Source organism: Hyperolius riggenbachi, chromosome 3 (assembly GCF_040937935.1).
Source record: "Hyperolius riggenbachi isolate aHypRig1 chromosome 3, aHypRig1.pri, whole genome shotgun sequence".
NCBI classification, from domain to species: domain Eukaryota; kingdom Metazoa; phylum Chordata; class Amphibia; order Anura; family Hyperoliidae; genus Hyperolius; species Hyperolius riggenbachi.
The window spans coordinates 52521066-52537105 of record NC_090648.1 but is presented as its reverse complement, the minus strand read 5'-3'; the positions used below and the strand labels follow the sequence as shown (position 1 = coordinate 52537105).

Sequence of the window (16040 nt, the reverse complement as noted above, 5' to 3'; positions counted from 1 at the left end):
ATAGTGCATCACTACAGGAGTACGATTATGCAAATAATTCCTTTATGCCCCGGAAAAAACAGATACAGAACTATTGGTTTACAGCATCCCTACATCTTATTAATTTTACAGAGCCATATAATCCGACCTGCAGATAGCTGTTTCAGGCTGTTTAGGCTTCATCAGTGTGATGTGTGGACTTATATAGCTCTACAGTGAGATTTAGGAGACAGTAGTGTTACAAGAACTCAGTAATGTAATGGAAAAAATAATTAACCTTCTGCACTCAAGACACTCAGGCAGGGAACACACTTGACTGTTTCTGTGCGCGTTTCCTGCACAGAAAAACCGAGAACTCATGTTAATCAATGTGCTAGTGCACACTTACTGTGTTGTTCGCGCGCAGAAAAAAAAATGACATTCTGCATCCTGATTCTTCACATTTTGGCAGTTTCCTCTATCATTTACATCAGCTGCTGTGAAAAAACGCACGCGTTTTCCTGCATGGAAACACACTTGGTGTGCAGAAAAAGTATGCAGAAAAACGCACGCGGAAAACAAAGTCAAGTGTGTTCCCTGCCTCACAGCAAGCTGGAATGCTAGGAGTGATAAAAAAAAAAATAGGTTGCAAATTGTATTTGGTTACAGAAATAGAGGAAATTAGCTTCCAAGTCGGATTGCATACAACCAGGTCTGAATTTACCATAAGGAACTGTAGGCACATGCCTACAGGCGCCTGACAATGGAGGTGTGGCTCACTCCCCTACCCAAATGCTTCTCTTCCCTTCTACCCTGTGCAGAGTCCCAAACATAGTGTAATGAGAGGTTACTCACCTGGATCTCGGCATTCCACTGACGAGATCTCCCTTCAGCTGGAGGCACCTCTAGCTACTTAATACTGAGGTTCCTCTGGCTATCTAATACTTGGGGGCACCTCTAGCTACTTAATACTGAGGTTACCACTGGCTACCTAATACTAAGGGGTACCTGTAACTATCTATGACAGGCAAGGGAAGTATTGTAGGATTGCAGGGGGATTGCAGGTTCAAGGAGGGTGAAGTCTAAGGACCCAAGACATCTCTGCCTACAGACTCCTGTGTTGTAGATTTGGGCCTGCATACTACAGGATTCTGCACTAAACCCTTTCAACAGCGGTTAGGTTTCATCTGCAGAAAGAGTCCCTACTCTACCTATGCTAGACAGACAGCAAATAAGCAAACATTTAATGCTCTTAAACCTTTGCTCCAAAAACTTTGGAATCGGAGCCTTCTGTCATACTGCCCCTACCTTTGGGAACTCCTTGCCACATCCAATAAGACAGCTCCAACCCTGGAGGTATTTAAGTCCCAACAGAAAAGCTACTGTGAAGGGTTGCGGAATAGCCGCCGCGTGCTCTAACGGCGTGGCGGCTGCTTCCGCGTCCAGTCCGGCGGTTTACGCGCGGCGACATGTGCCTGATATGATACAGCCTTCCTGTGCACATAGGCTGAGGAATACACGCGCGCGCGCGGAAAGACAGAAGCTTTATGGGAAGCAGAGAGGGATCAGCTGACTCCTTTGGTCAACTAATCCAAGGATGTATGCGGATTGGCTAGAAGGGACTGGGCGGCGCTGATCAGCGCTGCACTATATAACCACTCGTCCCTCAGTCTCACGTTGTCTGCCGTTGCGAATGCTATGTGTTGGCACACAGACCTCAGTCAGATCCTACAGTGTGTTAGAACCGGGAGGACCTGGGAATTCACACTGAGCTAGATTACTCTCGTATGTTATGCTATAGACTAGTTCCAGGGTGTTGTGACTACGAACCTCACACCCAAGCCAAGGATACTGTGTCAATGCTATGTTATGCTATAGACTAGTTCCAGGGTGTTGTGACTACGGACCTCACACCCAAGCCTAGGATACTGTGTCAATGCTATGTTATGCTATAGACTAGTTCCGGGGTGTTGTGACTACGGACCTCACACCCAAGACTAGCACTGAGTACTTGTATTACCTTAGCCTGTCACCAGGGTGTAGAGAGTTAGGATCTCACATCCAGTTAGGGCAAGTCTGTTCATCTTAGCAGCAGGGCATCCTGCAACCTAGCCTAGGCCCCTCTCCTAGGGAGCCTTTAGCCTATAGGGATTCACCCACAGTCTAGGGTGAATTCCTTTCTTCTTCTAACCTCCAGCTCCTCTGGTGGTTCTCACTCAAAGTGCTACTGTTACACCAAACACTCATATCTCAGGTGTCCAGAGGTTAGACATACCTGGTTTATTGGTGATTCTGCAGATCATCCATAATCTGGTGTATATCTGCATTGCTGGTGATTCTGCAGATCACCAATAATCAGAGTTTCTCTGCGTGTTGACACCAATCGTTACAGCTACCTGTTTAGTTTGGCATTTGTGAGTACTTAATAATGTCCTCTGTTGATCTGAGACATAGCTATGTGCTTTACATACTATGGGAGAAAATCCCTTTACAAACGTTATTGTATAGAAGTCCTTTAACTTGTGTTTGGGATTAGGGATGCCAAATTAAATTCTATAAGGCAGATTTTATGTTGTGCTCTACAATGAGTAGAAATCAATCCACCTATGTTGAACCCCAACCTTTTCCATAGAATTAATCAGAACTAAATATTAATTATTATCAGCCTTCTGATGCACACTTCTGATTCAGTCCAGGTGAATTCTACTTCTTCTAGGGCAAAAAAAAAAGTCCTGAAGTCAGAATTCATGCTCACCTCTACTTGTGAAAGTCAAGCCAAACTAACCATCTCCATGTTTTCTTCCTCCTTGTTTTCTTTTCTTTAGTTTAACATATTCTGGTCTTACAATGAAGAATTTTGCAGTCTCGCCACTGCTAAAAGCAAATATCGTCAACAAATAACTTTGAGAAAGTCTTCATCTATGGCAATACCGTTCATCATCGTTCCACTGACCCTGGGATATCATGATGTGGAGGTGAAGGCGGGTGGAATCGGTGGAAACGCTGTCTCGGATGGTGTGAGGAAGAAGCTGAAAGTTGTGGTAAGAAACCAATTAAGATCCTCTCACTGAGAATTAATGCAGAAATGGACCTCAGAGTCAGTAGTGTAACTAGTAATCATGCCACCCCCAACCCCCCCCCTCTGTAAGACTTGCATTGGGCCCTCTACACCCTTTCCCCACTTTTGGTGCCAAGGTTCATAAAACAAATGTGGCCATCATGACCATTCCTCTCATACCAACTGTGGACACAACAACACCTCATCTGAAGGCTTAACTCATGTTGAGAGAGCAAGGGTAGAAGGTTGGTTGAATTCAATGTCAGTCTCTGTTGAGTTTAATCTAGCGTCTATGGGTGAGGTTTTGCCACGTGTTTCTCTGTAGAGCAGTACACAAGGAACAGTCCTCATAACGCTGCCTCTGCTAACAAATAGGGCAGGGAATGCTTAATTATATGTTAAAGAAAAATCACTTCTGAACTTATTTTATTGATATATTTTCTTTGTTAAACTGTGAAAGCATTCCTTTAACCACTTCAGCTCGTGGGTGTTTTCACCTTAACCACTTCCCGGCTAAGGGGTTTTTCCCCTTCTGGACTAGAGCAATTTTCACCTTTCAGCACCCCTCCCATTCATTTGCCAATAACTTTATAACTACTTATCACAACAAAATAATCTATAGCTTGCTTGTTTTACCCCCAATTAGGCATTCTCTGGGGGGAACATTTTGCTAAGAATTATTTTATTCTAAATGCATTTAACAGGAATAATAAGAAAAAAATTGTTATAAAAATAATTATTTCTCAATGTTCGGCCATTAAAGTTTTACAATAAAATGTTCTACTGTGGATAAAACCCACACATTTTATTTGTTCATTTGTACCAGTTATTTCAACATTTAAAATATTTCACTAGTACAATATATAGCAACAATATTTTATTTAGAAATAAAGGTGTCTTTTTTTCTGTTTTGAGTCCATCACTAATTAAAAGCCCATAATTGGAACAGTAATATACCCCCATGACATACAAATTAAAAAAGTTCAGTCCTTCAGGTAACTTTTTTCAATTGCTTTATATATATATATATATATATATATATATATATATATATATATATATATATATATATATATATTGTATATACATATGCACATATTTTACTTGAGCAAGTATGGGAGAGTGAGGGGTGTAAGGGATTGATTTTAATAGAAAGTATGTATCATTTTATTAACCATTTCAGCCCTCAGTCGTTTTTCACCTTATGCATCCAAGCAATTTTCAACAACCATTCATTCGCCAATAAATTTATCACTATTTTTCACAATGAATTGACCTATATCTTATTTTTTTCGCCACCAATTAGGCTTTCTTTGGATGGTACATTTTGCTAAGAATTTTTTTTTTTTAAATGCATTTTAAAGGGACTCAGAGTACCTCTCATGGGTATGCCTTTAAGCCAGACGACTTCTAACAAAGTCGTGCTATGACCCCTCTGGAGGAGCCTCTTGCAATGGCCATGCATGTCACTTCCTCTTCCTGCTACATTCAGTGATGCACTTCTCTAACAGAGAAGACAGGGGTGACCCGGAAGTTATAACATAACCAAGATGGCAGCCACGATTTTTAAATTGAAATCGAACAAAAACTATTTGGTGTAGAACGGCGATTCAGGCATCAAATGAAAGAGGAGAGCACAAGCTACAGAAAGGTATGCATCTTTAAGTACTTAGCAGTACTGGTCGGAGTCTCTAGGCATACCCATGAGAGGTGCTCGGAGTCCCTTTAACAGGAAAATTAAGAAAAAAAATCTTTGCCCATTATAGCTTTAAAATAATACATGCTACTATAATTAAAACCCACACATTTTATTTGCCCCTTTAGTCCCGGTTATTACACCATTTAAATGATGTCCCTATCACAATGTATAGCACCAATATTTTATTTGGAAATAAAGATGCATTTTTTTCAGTTTTGCATCCATCACTATTTACAAGCTTATAATTTAAAAAATATTAGTAGTATAATCTCTTGACATGCATATTAAAAAAGTTTATACCCTTAGGTAACTATTTATGTTTTTTTCTCAGTTAAGAATTTCATTTGGGGTATTTTTTTGGATGTGGGGGGCAAACAGTTAATTTTAATTGTAATTTATTGTGTTTTATGTGAAAAAAAATGTATGTACATGTAGTTTTACTATTTGACCACAAGATGGTCACAGGGATTTTTTTTTTTAATTACCATCCTGTAAGCGAGCACTCTCGCTTACAGGAAGTATAAGGAGGACAAGTTAATTTTTTTGGGGGGGGAGGGAGGGGGGTCAGAAAGACGGCGGCTTCTTATAAGAAGCTGTCAGTCTTTCTACTGGGGACTTAGATCAATGAATGGGAACTATGTTCCCATTCATTGATCTCCGGCTAATGGGGAGCAACACAGGAGTGTGCAGCAGCGCAACAGCAATCACGTCCAGGCGGCTAAAATGGTTAAAAAAAAATATGTAGGTGTAATTTTATTATTTGGCCACAAAATGTTCTCACACATTTTCTTCCTGCCACGTACTAATTGCACGCAAATAGGAAGTAATGCATGCAAGTGTAACTTAGTTAGTTACACCGACCGCAGGGATCTCATTGATGCCGGCAATTATTGACACTGGCACATAGATCAGTGAATGTGATCTGTGATCCCATTCACTGATCTTCTGGCGAGAATGCGTGCAGAAGCGAGTGGTGGTCATCCGTGGCAATAGACGTATATCTACGTCCCTGTGTGGGAACTGAAGTCCTGCTTGGCGTAGATATACTGCAGCAAACGGCATAAGTGGTTAAGGATGGAAGCAAGTTTCCCCTATCAGTGCTCCTCTCATTCATTCACCAATAACTTTTTCAATACTTATCAAACTTAAATGAACTATGTCTTGTTTTTTTTTTTTGTCAAAAATTTGGATTTTTTGGGGGTGATACTTGTCTCCAATAATTACTTTATTTTCTATGAATTCTGTAAGTAACTACAAGAAAAAATACACAATTTCTCAAATTCCATGCCCTATAGTTTTAAATAAACAATGCTTCTATAGATAAAAAACACACATTTTATTTGCCAATTTATCTCAGCTATGACAACATCTATATATATAATAGACTAAGTGCCTCAACCTTCAAACAAGAAGAAGAAGTACTTTGCATAAGAAAATTTATGCATGCTCAAACACCAAGTTTAAGGCCTCTTTTCCACGGACTGTTGAGCTGTGTGCTCAGCAAGCAGTTACCAGGCAGCAGTGAGCAGATACCAGGCAGCAACAAGCAGTTACCAGGCAGCAGCAAGCAGTTATCAGGCAACAGTGAGCAGATACCAGGCAGCAACAAGCAGTTACCAGGCAGCGGCAAGCAGTTACCAGGCAGCAGTGAGCAGATACCAGGCAGCAGTGAGCAGATACCAGGCAGCAGTGAGCAGATACCAGGCAGCAACAAGCAGTTACCAGGCAGCAACAAGCAGTTACCAGGCAGCAGTGAGAAGATACCAGGCAGCAGCAAGCAGTTACCAGGCAGCAGTGAGCAGATACCAGGCAGCAGTGAGCAGATACCAGGCAGCAGTGAGCAGATACCAGGCAGCAGTGAGCAGATACCAGGCAGCAGTGAGCAGTTACCAGGCAGCAGTGAGCAGATACCAGGCAGCAGCAAGCAGTTACCAGGCAGCAGCAAGCAGTTACCAGGCAGCAGCAAGCAGTTACCAGGCAGCAGCAAACAGTTACCAGGCAGCAGCAAGCAGTTACCAGGCAGCAGCAAGCAGTTACCAGGCAGCAGCAAGCAGTTACCAGGCAGCAGTGAGCAGTTGTGAGAGTTTGAGAGCCATTTCACTGCCTATCAACAGTCCATGGAAAAGAGGCCTTACCCTAGCAAGTCTGACATTGCAAATCTGGCCTAATTGGCTATTCATGAGGCAATGCTCATGCAAATGCATGCACAAACCAATACCACAAAGCAGTCACCCTGCTACATGCTACATTAGCACTATCCGGCTTAGTGCACACCAGAGCGGTTCGGCAGCGTTTTGCGATCCACTTGCGGCTGCGGATATGCTTGGGTAATGTATTTCAATGGGCTGGTGCACACCAGAGCGGGAAGCGTTTTGCTGAAACGCATACTCCCGAGGTGAGGCATTTTTTGGATTGCGGAGGCGTTTCTGCCTCCAATGTAAAGTATAGGAAAAACGCAAACCAATCTGAAAAACGGCAGTTCAGAGCGGTTTTGCAGGCGTTTTTGTTACAGAAGCTGTTCAGTAACAGCTTTACTGTAACAATATATGAAATCTACTACACCAAAAACGCTTTACAAAACCGCAAAATGCTAGGTGAAATGCTACAGAAAAATAAGAAAAAGCGTTTCAAAATCTGCTAGCATTTTGCGGATCTGCTAGCGGTTTTTGGTGTGCTCCAGGCCTCCAGGAGCGCCACGGGGAGGATTCCCAATGCCCCCTTTTTATACAACTGGGGGGACCGCAGGGTCCCAGGCTCTCTCACTGCCTGGAAACCACAGCGGCACCCCGGAGGGGGAGGCTGGGTGGCGTGGACGACCCCCCCAAGTGTGGCCAGCGCCGGGGAGAGCCGTCTGCACCCACCTCCCAATATTAAAAACAGGCACTTACCTTAACGTCCATTGCGTTCTGCTACATGCGCATTAATTTGGGGGCACCACATGATAAAGGAGAGAAGCATGGGTCACCCCGAGCTTTAGAGCTCAGGGCTGGCTCACATACAACACTCCGGGGTGGGGGGAGGACAGGCACACTCACTTCAGGGTTCACACCACCGGAGCAAGCCATCCACCACCTGCCTCCAAAGGATACAAACTGCACAAAATGCTTTCCATGAGAAAATTAATGCGCATGTAGCAGAACCCAATGGACGTTAAGGTAAGTGGCTGTTTTTAATATTAGGAGGTGGGTGCGGACGGCTCTCCCCAGCACTGGCCACGCTTGGGGGGGGGGCGGCTGCGCCACCCAGCCTCCCACTCCGGGGTGCCGCTGTGGTTCCCAGGCAGCGAGAGAGCACTTTGCGGTATTGGTTTTTTGACCCTGCATAGTTTGGCATGCGAAAGCAAATGCATATTTGCATGAGCATTGCCTCATGAATAGCCAATTAGGCCAGATTTGGAAAGCCAGACTTGCTAGGGTTAAACTTGGTGTTTGAGCACGCAAAATTTTTCTCATGGAAAGCATTTTTTGCAGTTGTATCCTTTGGAGGCAGGTGGTGGATGACTTGCTCTGGTGGTGTGAGCCCTGGAGTGAGTTGTCTGCGCCTGTCCTCCCCCCACCCCGGAGTGTTGTATGTGAGCCAGCCCTGAGCTCTAAAGCTCAGGGTGACCCATGCTTCACTCCTTTCGCATGTGGTGCCACCAAGTTAATGTGCATGTTGCAGAATGCAATGGACGTTAAGGTAAGTGCCTGTTTTTAATATTGGGAGGTGGGTGCGGATGGCTCTCCCCGGCGCTGACCACACTTGAGGGGGGGGGGTGCAGCTGCGCCACCCAGCCTCCCCCCCCCCCCCCCGGGGTGCCGCTGTGGTTCCCAGGCAGTAAGAGAGCCTGGGACCCCGCAGTCCCCCGGTTGTATGGGGGCATTCGGAATCCTCCCCGTGGCGCTCCTGGATAGTGCTAATGTAGCATGAACTAATACCCGCAGGGCGATCGCTTTGCGGTATTGGTTTTTGGACCCTGCATAGTTTGGCATGCGAAAGCAAATGCATATTTGCATGAGCATTGCCTCATGAATAGCCAATTAGGCCGGATTTGCAAAGCCAGACTTGCTAGGGTTAAACTTGGTGTTTGAGCACGCATACATTTTCTCATTGAAAATCCTACTTCTTCTTGCTTCAAGGTTGAGGCACGTACTTTATTAGATAGATAGATGCGGCGTATGCTACGACGCGGGTTGGCTAGTATAAATTATGTTCCTAGTACAATTTATGGTGACAACATATTTTTGGGAAATAAAGGTGTATTTTTTCTGTTTTGCGTCTTTGTACACGATCAATAATGACAAGCCCTCATTTGTTAGAATTGCTAGAACAGTTATATACCCACATTACATACATATTAAAAAACTCAGACCCTAAGGTAGCTATTTATGTATTTTTTTAAACTGTCACTTTTTAAACATGTGTTTATGATTGGTAGCTACCAAGAAAAGGGTGGAGGAGGGGGTAATACTGTTTTAATATTTTTTTTTTCTGTGTAATGTTTTCTTTTTGGCCACTAGGCGGCTGTATACACTCTCCTGGAAGTTATCAGGAAGTGTACAATCTTTCTTTAACTAAATTTTTACTTTCACGTAATTCAAAGTATGTTGATTCATTCACTGTGATTCGGTTGGCTCGGGGAACACATGTTCCTCTTCACCAATTTATCCCTTGTAAGTGCTGCTAAGAATGAGTGGCACAGGCACGCACACCCATCACAACAACACTGGACATGCAAACACATCCATATAGCCCACTGCGGATCCTTTAGTCATCCAGATAGCTTTAAGAGGTTAAATTACTAGTAAAAACAACTCTGAAGGCAATATTTAATGTGATGCTTGAAAGTACACTTGTCACAAGAGAAACAAGGAAACAGTTAGTGCCAGCATACATAAACATGAGAGTCATACCACTAGTATTTTCAGAAGCAGGTGAGAAATTGCATCTCCTGGAAAGAATAGCTTAAAGTGGACCTATACTATTGTCTTCTTAAATCCACGTTATTATAGTCTGCCAATAAAGCTCTATAAACCTTTTTTATATTCCAGCCAGAGGGAAAACGTGTTGTGCAAAATATAGCTAACATTATTCTGGAGCCCGAAGCGAGAGGTAAGCAGACTACACCACAAAAGACTTGTAATTATGTTGCATTGTTAATAAGTATCTTTTAAATAATTTTTACACCACCCTCAACTTGAAAATGGCACCCTGCACTGCAGAATCATGAGGGGACCTATCCCACTCTGTCAGTCCCTTCACTGGTTGCCAATCACACCTCATCCACCTCTCCTCCCTCCCACTTCTCCAGCCCTATCCCCCTCTCTGTCTCTTCACTGGCTGCCAATCACACCTCATCCACCTCTCCTCCCGCTTCTTCAGCCCTATCTCTCTCTGTCAGTCTCTTCACTGGCTGCCAGTAGAGATGTCGCGAACCTCCGATTTTCGGTTCGCGAACCTCCGCGAAAGGTTCGGTTCGCGAAAAAGTTCGCGAACCGCAATAGACTTCAATGGGGAGGCGAACTTTGAAAATTTGAAAAAAATCTACCAGCTAGAAAACATGTTTCAAGAGCTCTAATACCTGGAGGCACACCTGATTGAGTAAAATACACATCACTGCTGGAGGACCCGCCCACCCTCCCTCCTCCAAGCTAGGTCCTTATACCATTTGACACTAATTAGTTATGGGACAGCTGCTACAAACTCTGCTAGGGAGATTTTAATTGGCCTCCTCCCACCTCCCTTCTACCTATTCCCTCCTCCCTCCTACTGGGAGGGAGGAGGGTCTCTTCTGCCAGGGAATTATACTATTTTAAAAACCAGTATACATCATACCATAGCTGGGAATCGAACCCAGATCTCACTGTGTGGTGGGCAAGCCACCCTAACCACTGTACCACTACAGTAGTAAGTGAAGCTGGCCTAAAATTTACCATTTATGCTCAATGCAATAGAAACATTAGGTTGCTTAAAGGAGAACTGTAGTGAGAGGTATATGGAGGCTGCCATATTGATTTCCTTTTAAGCTATACCAGTTGCCTGGCAGCCCTGCTGATCTATTTGGCTGCAGTAGTGTGAATCACACCAGAAACAAGCATGCAGCTAATCTTGTCAGATCTTACAAAAATGTCAAACACCAGATCTGCTGCATGCTTGTTCAGGGTCTAGGGCTAAACGTATTGGAGGCAGAGGATCTGCAGGATAGCCAGGTAACTGGTATTGCTTAAAAGGAAATCAATATGGTAGCCTCCATATACCTTTCACTACAGTTCTCCTTTAAAGGGAACCTTAACTGAGAGTGATATGGATGTTTCCTGTAAACAATACCAGTTGCCTGGCAGTCCAGCTGATCTTTGTGACTGCAATAGTGGCTGAATCACACCCTGAAACAAGCATGCAGCTAATCCAGTCTGACTTCAGTCAGAGCACCTGATCTGCATGCTTGTTCAGGGGCTGTGGCTAAAAGTATTAGAGACACAGGATCAGCAGGCGATTCAGGCAACTGGTATTATTTTAAAAGGAAAAATCCATATCCTTCTCCGTTTAGGTTCCCTTTAAGGATTTGTAGCATAAAAGCCAACTCACATTGGCTGGGATTTGAACCTGGGTCTCACTGTGTGGTGGGCAAGCACACTAACCACTGTACCAACCATTTATGCTCAATACAAGAGAAAAAGTAGACAAGACAAATAACATTTATATCACACTTTTCTCCTGGCGGACTCAAAGCACCATAGTTGCAGCCACTAGGGCATGCTCTATAGGCAGTAGCAGTGTTAGGAAGACTTGCCTAAGGTCTCCTATTGAATAGGTGCTGGCTTACTGAACAGACAGAGCTGAGATTTGAACTCTGGTCTCCTTTGTCAGAAGCCGTGCCCTTATCCATTACACCATGCAGCCACTGCTTACAGATATGTAGCCAGACATGGCCTTGTCTTTTGTGTTCAACAGTTGTCAAGAGAAAAATTAGACAAGATAGCAGTGTTAGGAAGACTTGCCTAAGGTCTCCTACTGAATAGGTGCTGGCTTACTGAACAGACAGAGCTGAGATTTGAACTCTGGTCTCCTTTGTCAGAAGCAGCGCCCTTGTCCATTACACCATGCAGCTACTGCTTACAGATATGTAGCCAGACATGGCCTTCTCTTTTGTGTTCAACAGTTGTCCAAAGAGAACCCCAGATAGCCAGGTAGATTCATATCTCTCTCTCTTCCTAACACTGCTACTGCCTATAGAGCATGCCCTAGTGGCTGCAACTCTGGTGCTTTGAGTCCGCCAGGAGAAAAGTGTGATATAAATGTTATTTGTCTTGTCTACTTTTTCTCTTGTATTGAGCATAAATCCTTAAAGGGAACCTAAATGGAGAAGGATATGGATTTTTCCTTTTAAAATAATACCAGTTGCCTGAATAGCCTGCTGATCCTGTGTCTCTAATACTTTTAGCCACAGCCCCTGAACAAGCATGCAGATCAGGTGCTCTGACTGAAGTCAGACTGGATTAGCTGCATGCTTGTTTCAGGGTGTGATTCAGCCACTATTGCAGTCACAAAGATCAGCTGGACTGCCAGGCAACTGGTATTGTTTACAGGAAACATCCATATCACTCTCAGTTAAGGTTCCCTTTAAAGGAGAACTGTAGTGAAAGGTATATGGAGGCTACCATATTGATTTCCTTTTAAGCAATACCAGTTACCTGGCTATCCTGCAGATCCTCTGCCTCCAATACTTTTAGCCCTAGACCCTGAACAAGCATGCAGCAGATCTGGTGTTTGACATTTTTGTAAGATCTGACAAGATTAGCTGCATGCTTGTTTCTGGTGTGATTCACACTACTGCAGCCAAATAGATCAGCAGGGCTGCCAGGCAACTGGTATAGCTTAAAAGGAAATCAATATGGCAGCCTCCATATACCTCTCACTACAGTTCTCCTTTAAGCAACCTAATGTTTCTATTGCATTGAGCATAAATGGTAAATTTTAGGCCAGCTTCACTTACTACTGTAGTGGTACAGTGGTTAGGGTGACTTGCCCACCACACAGTGAGATCTGGGTTTGATTCCCAGCTATGGTATGATGTATACTGGTTTTTAATATAGTATAATTCCCTGGCAGAAGAGACCCTCCTCCCTCCGGGAGGAGGGAGCCCACAAGAGGCTAATTAAAATCTCCCTAGCAGAGTGTGTACCAGCTGTCCCATAACTAATTAGTGTAGGCAGACAACTGAGTCAAATGGTATAAGGACCTTGGTTGGAGGAGGGAGGGCTTACAGCAGTGAGACCAGTGTGTTTGGCAATAATGTTTCTGCTGACAGTGATATGGAGGGTCAAAGCTTTGCTCAATAGAGCATTATGGGGCGAATCGAACTTCCGCAAAAGTTCGCCTGATGCAGACGAATGTGAACCCCCAAAGTTCGCCTGGAACCGTTCGCAGGCGAACCGTTCGCGACATCTCTAGCTGCCAGTTATACAAAAGATACAATTTAAAATACTGACTCTAGCCTACAAAGCACTTTACCACCTGCTTCTTATCTAAATAAAGTTATTTCCATATATTGATACCATCCTAAACGCAATCTCCACTCTACGAACAACAGTCTCCTGTCTTCCTCTGTGGTCACCTGTTTTTACAATACTCTCCCTCTCCTCTGGAAAACCCTCCCTCAACACTTTCACCACTTGCTGACACTTAAAGAGAATCTGTACTCTAATATTCTTACACTAAAAAGCATACCATTCTATTCCTTATTTTCTCCTGTGCCCCTCTGTGCTGTTTCTGCCACTCTCTGCTGCAATCCTGGCTTGTAATTAACAGTTTTAGGCAGTGTTTACAAACAAACTAACCAGCTCCTAATAGGTTCACATATACAGAGTGTGTGAGTCATTCAGTGTGCAGGGGGCCTGCAGAGGGTGTGTATCGCTTCTATCCAATGACAAGCAGCCCTGCACATTCCACACATTCAAAGCCTTAGCCCGACAAACAGGACAGAGGAAAGATACATTGATTTATTACAGAGACAGTGCAGTTAGGAAAGACTGCAGTAAGGCCCCGTTCACACTTGCGGTTGTTTGCTAAACGGACCGGATGACCTGACCGGATCCGGACCGGATCCGGATCGGAACCGTACGGTTCTGATCCGGATCCGATCCGGATCCGGTCAGGTTGCATCAGGTGTCCATCAGGATGCGATCCGGATCCGTTTGGCAAAAGTAACGTTAAAAACAAAAAAAATGTTGGGGTCTGGGAGGTCAGCAGAAGGGGGACCTGTGGAATCAGGCCCTCTGCTGTTTAGCACTCACCTCCACCTCCGACATGCTGCCAACATCTCCGGATCCGGATCCAGCTGTGCTGCTCCACTCCAAAATGCTTGCCCATGTGTCCCCATCCAATATCGCCGCAACAAGCCCCATAGGAAGTGGGGTAGAACATCCGGATTTCTCAGCCAGTGTGTTGTGCGCTCTCCGGTTCCCATTGGTTTGTATTGGCCGGATGGTGCAGTCCGGCTCCGCCCCGGATACGGCTGCCGGAGGAGCCGGATGAAAAAATAGCGCATGTTGGTCCGGCTCCGGTTCGGCAGAACGGACGCATGTGAACGGACGCATAGGCTTTCATTGCTATGCCGTGCGTCCGTTCTGTCCATTCTGCAAGCGGTGCGGCTCCGGCACGGCGATTCCGGAGGGCCACCGCAAGTGTGAACCGGGCCTAAGCCCCAGCACATTAGAACAGGCATAGGAACTTATAGGATAGAAGAACTAAGGCTGAAAAAATTGTTACAGAGTCTCTTTAAAGGACAGATCCAAGGAAATAAAAAAAAATTTACTTACCTGGGCTACATCCAGCTTGGCAGCCCATATGTCCCTCGCCCAGCTTCAGCAACCTCGCCACGTCGGCATCTTCTGCGCCTGTGTACGCGCATGGCATTGCCGCTTGCAAGCGTGCTCACATGGCCTGGAGCGTTCTGTGCAGGCGCAGAACTACTGCACCTTCGCAGAACACTCCCGGCCTGGCGCAGAAGATGCCAACCTGGCGAGGTTGGCATCTGCATCCGAGGGGATCCCAGGACACCGGAGCTGTGGCCAGGGACATTTCGGCTTTTTTTTTTTATTTCCTCGGATGTTTCCTTTAAGCTTTTTTGAGTTTGTCCTTTAAACGTAAAATTTTGCATAAATTGTAACACTTACACCTCTACGTAATTATGATTTGTAAATTCAATTGATTTCGTATGGTCATTAGTAATTTTACATAAAATTTAGTGTAATTTTCACGTCATTCTGTGCCGACTTTAGCAGTGAATAGCAAAGCCCCCATACGTGCTATTGACACCAAGAAAAAATGTTTTTTTTAAAGGGGAACTGCATTGAGAGGGATATGGAGGCTGCTATGTTTATTTCATTTTAAGCAATACTAGTTGCCTGGCAGCCCTGCTGATCCTCTGCCTCTAATACTATTAGCTATAGCCCCTGAACAAGCATGCAGCAGATCAGGTGTTTCAGACTTTAAAGTCAGATCTGACAAGACCAGCTGCATGCTTGTTTCTGGTGTTATTCAGATACTGCTGCAGATAAATAGACCAGCAGGGCTGCCAGGCAGCTGGTATTGATTAAAAGGAAATAAATATGGCAGCCTCTGTATATGTCTTACTTCAGTTCCCCTTTAAACTCCCGAAAAAAAAAATGACAGTTTAAAAACTATTTTTCTTTGAATTTTTTAACATCGATTTTCTCAAAAAACTACAAGTTCTTATGATGAAAAAGGGAATGAAAATTAAGCGAAATTACAACAATCACCTACAAAATAATGTTTTCTCTGACAATTTGCGTTACAATTACGATGCGTAATTATGAATTACAATGTGGAATTACGCATAGGCGTAATTCCTGCTCATCACTATAACTGATTGTTCACTGCTGCATAAGCTGTAATCCACCATTGTCTTGTATGGTTACTTGTAGCTGTATTGTTTATATTGTATTGTTATATCTTGCATTCTGTTGTACAGTGCCACGAAAGATGTTGGCGCAGTATAGATCAATAATAATAATAATAATATATGAAGGGATATCATCCAGATTTATTATTATCAAAAAAATTGACATAAAGTTTGTTTTTCTATGTAGTGGTTGACTCTTCTCTATGTAGTCACCTTCCAGATTTATATATTTTTCCCTGCATTTCTTGACACTCTGAATACCGTTATTGTAGAAGTCTGCAGATTGCGCCTTAAACCATTGTTCCACTTCAAGAACAACTTTTTTTTTATATCTGGGAACAAGAAAAAGTCAAGGCTGCAGCCACTTAGCGTGCGCTCCACGGGTGACCAGGGTCATTAGGGAGCCTTGCCCAAAGACCCCT

The 16040-nt window shown here is 43.9% G+C and overlaps 1 protein-coding gene across 1 annotated transcript in view; it reads left to right on the top strand.

Annotated features, from left to right (window-relative positions):
* The window catches only part of LOC137562604 (venom factor-like), a 278606-nt gene that overhangs the window by 111920 nt on the left and 150646 nt on the right, over positions 1-16040 (top strand). The window contains exons 21-22 of the mRNA XM_068274108.1: positions 2784-2999; positions 9746-9806. Of these exons, the coding sequence (XP_068130209.1) occupies positions 2784-2999; positions 9746-9806 (277 nt within the window). The remainder of the gene's footprint in view (positions 1-2783; positions 3000-9745; positions 9807-16040) is intronic.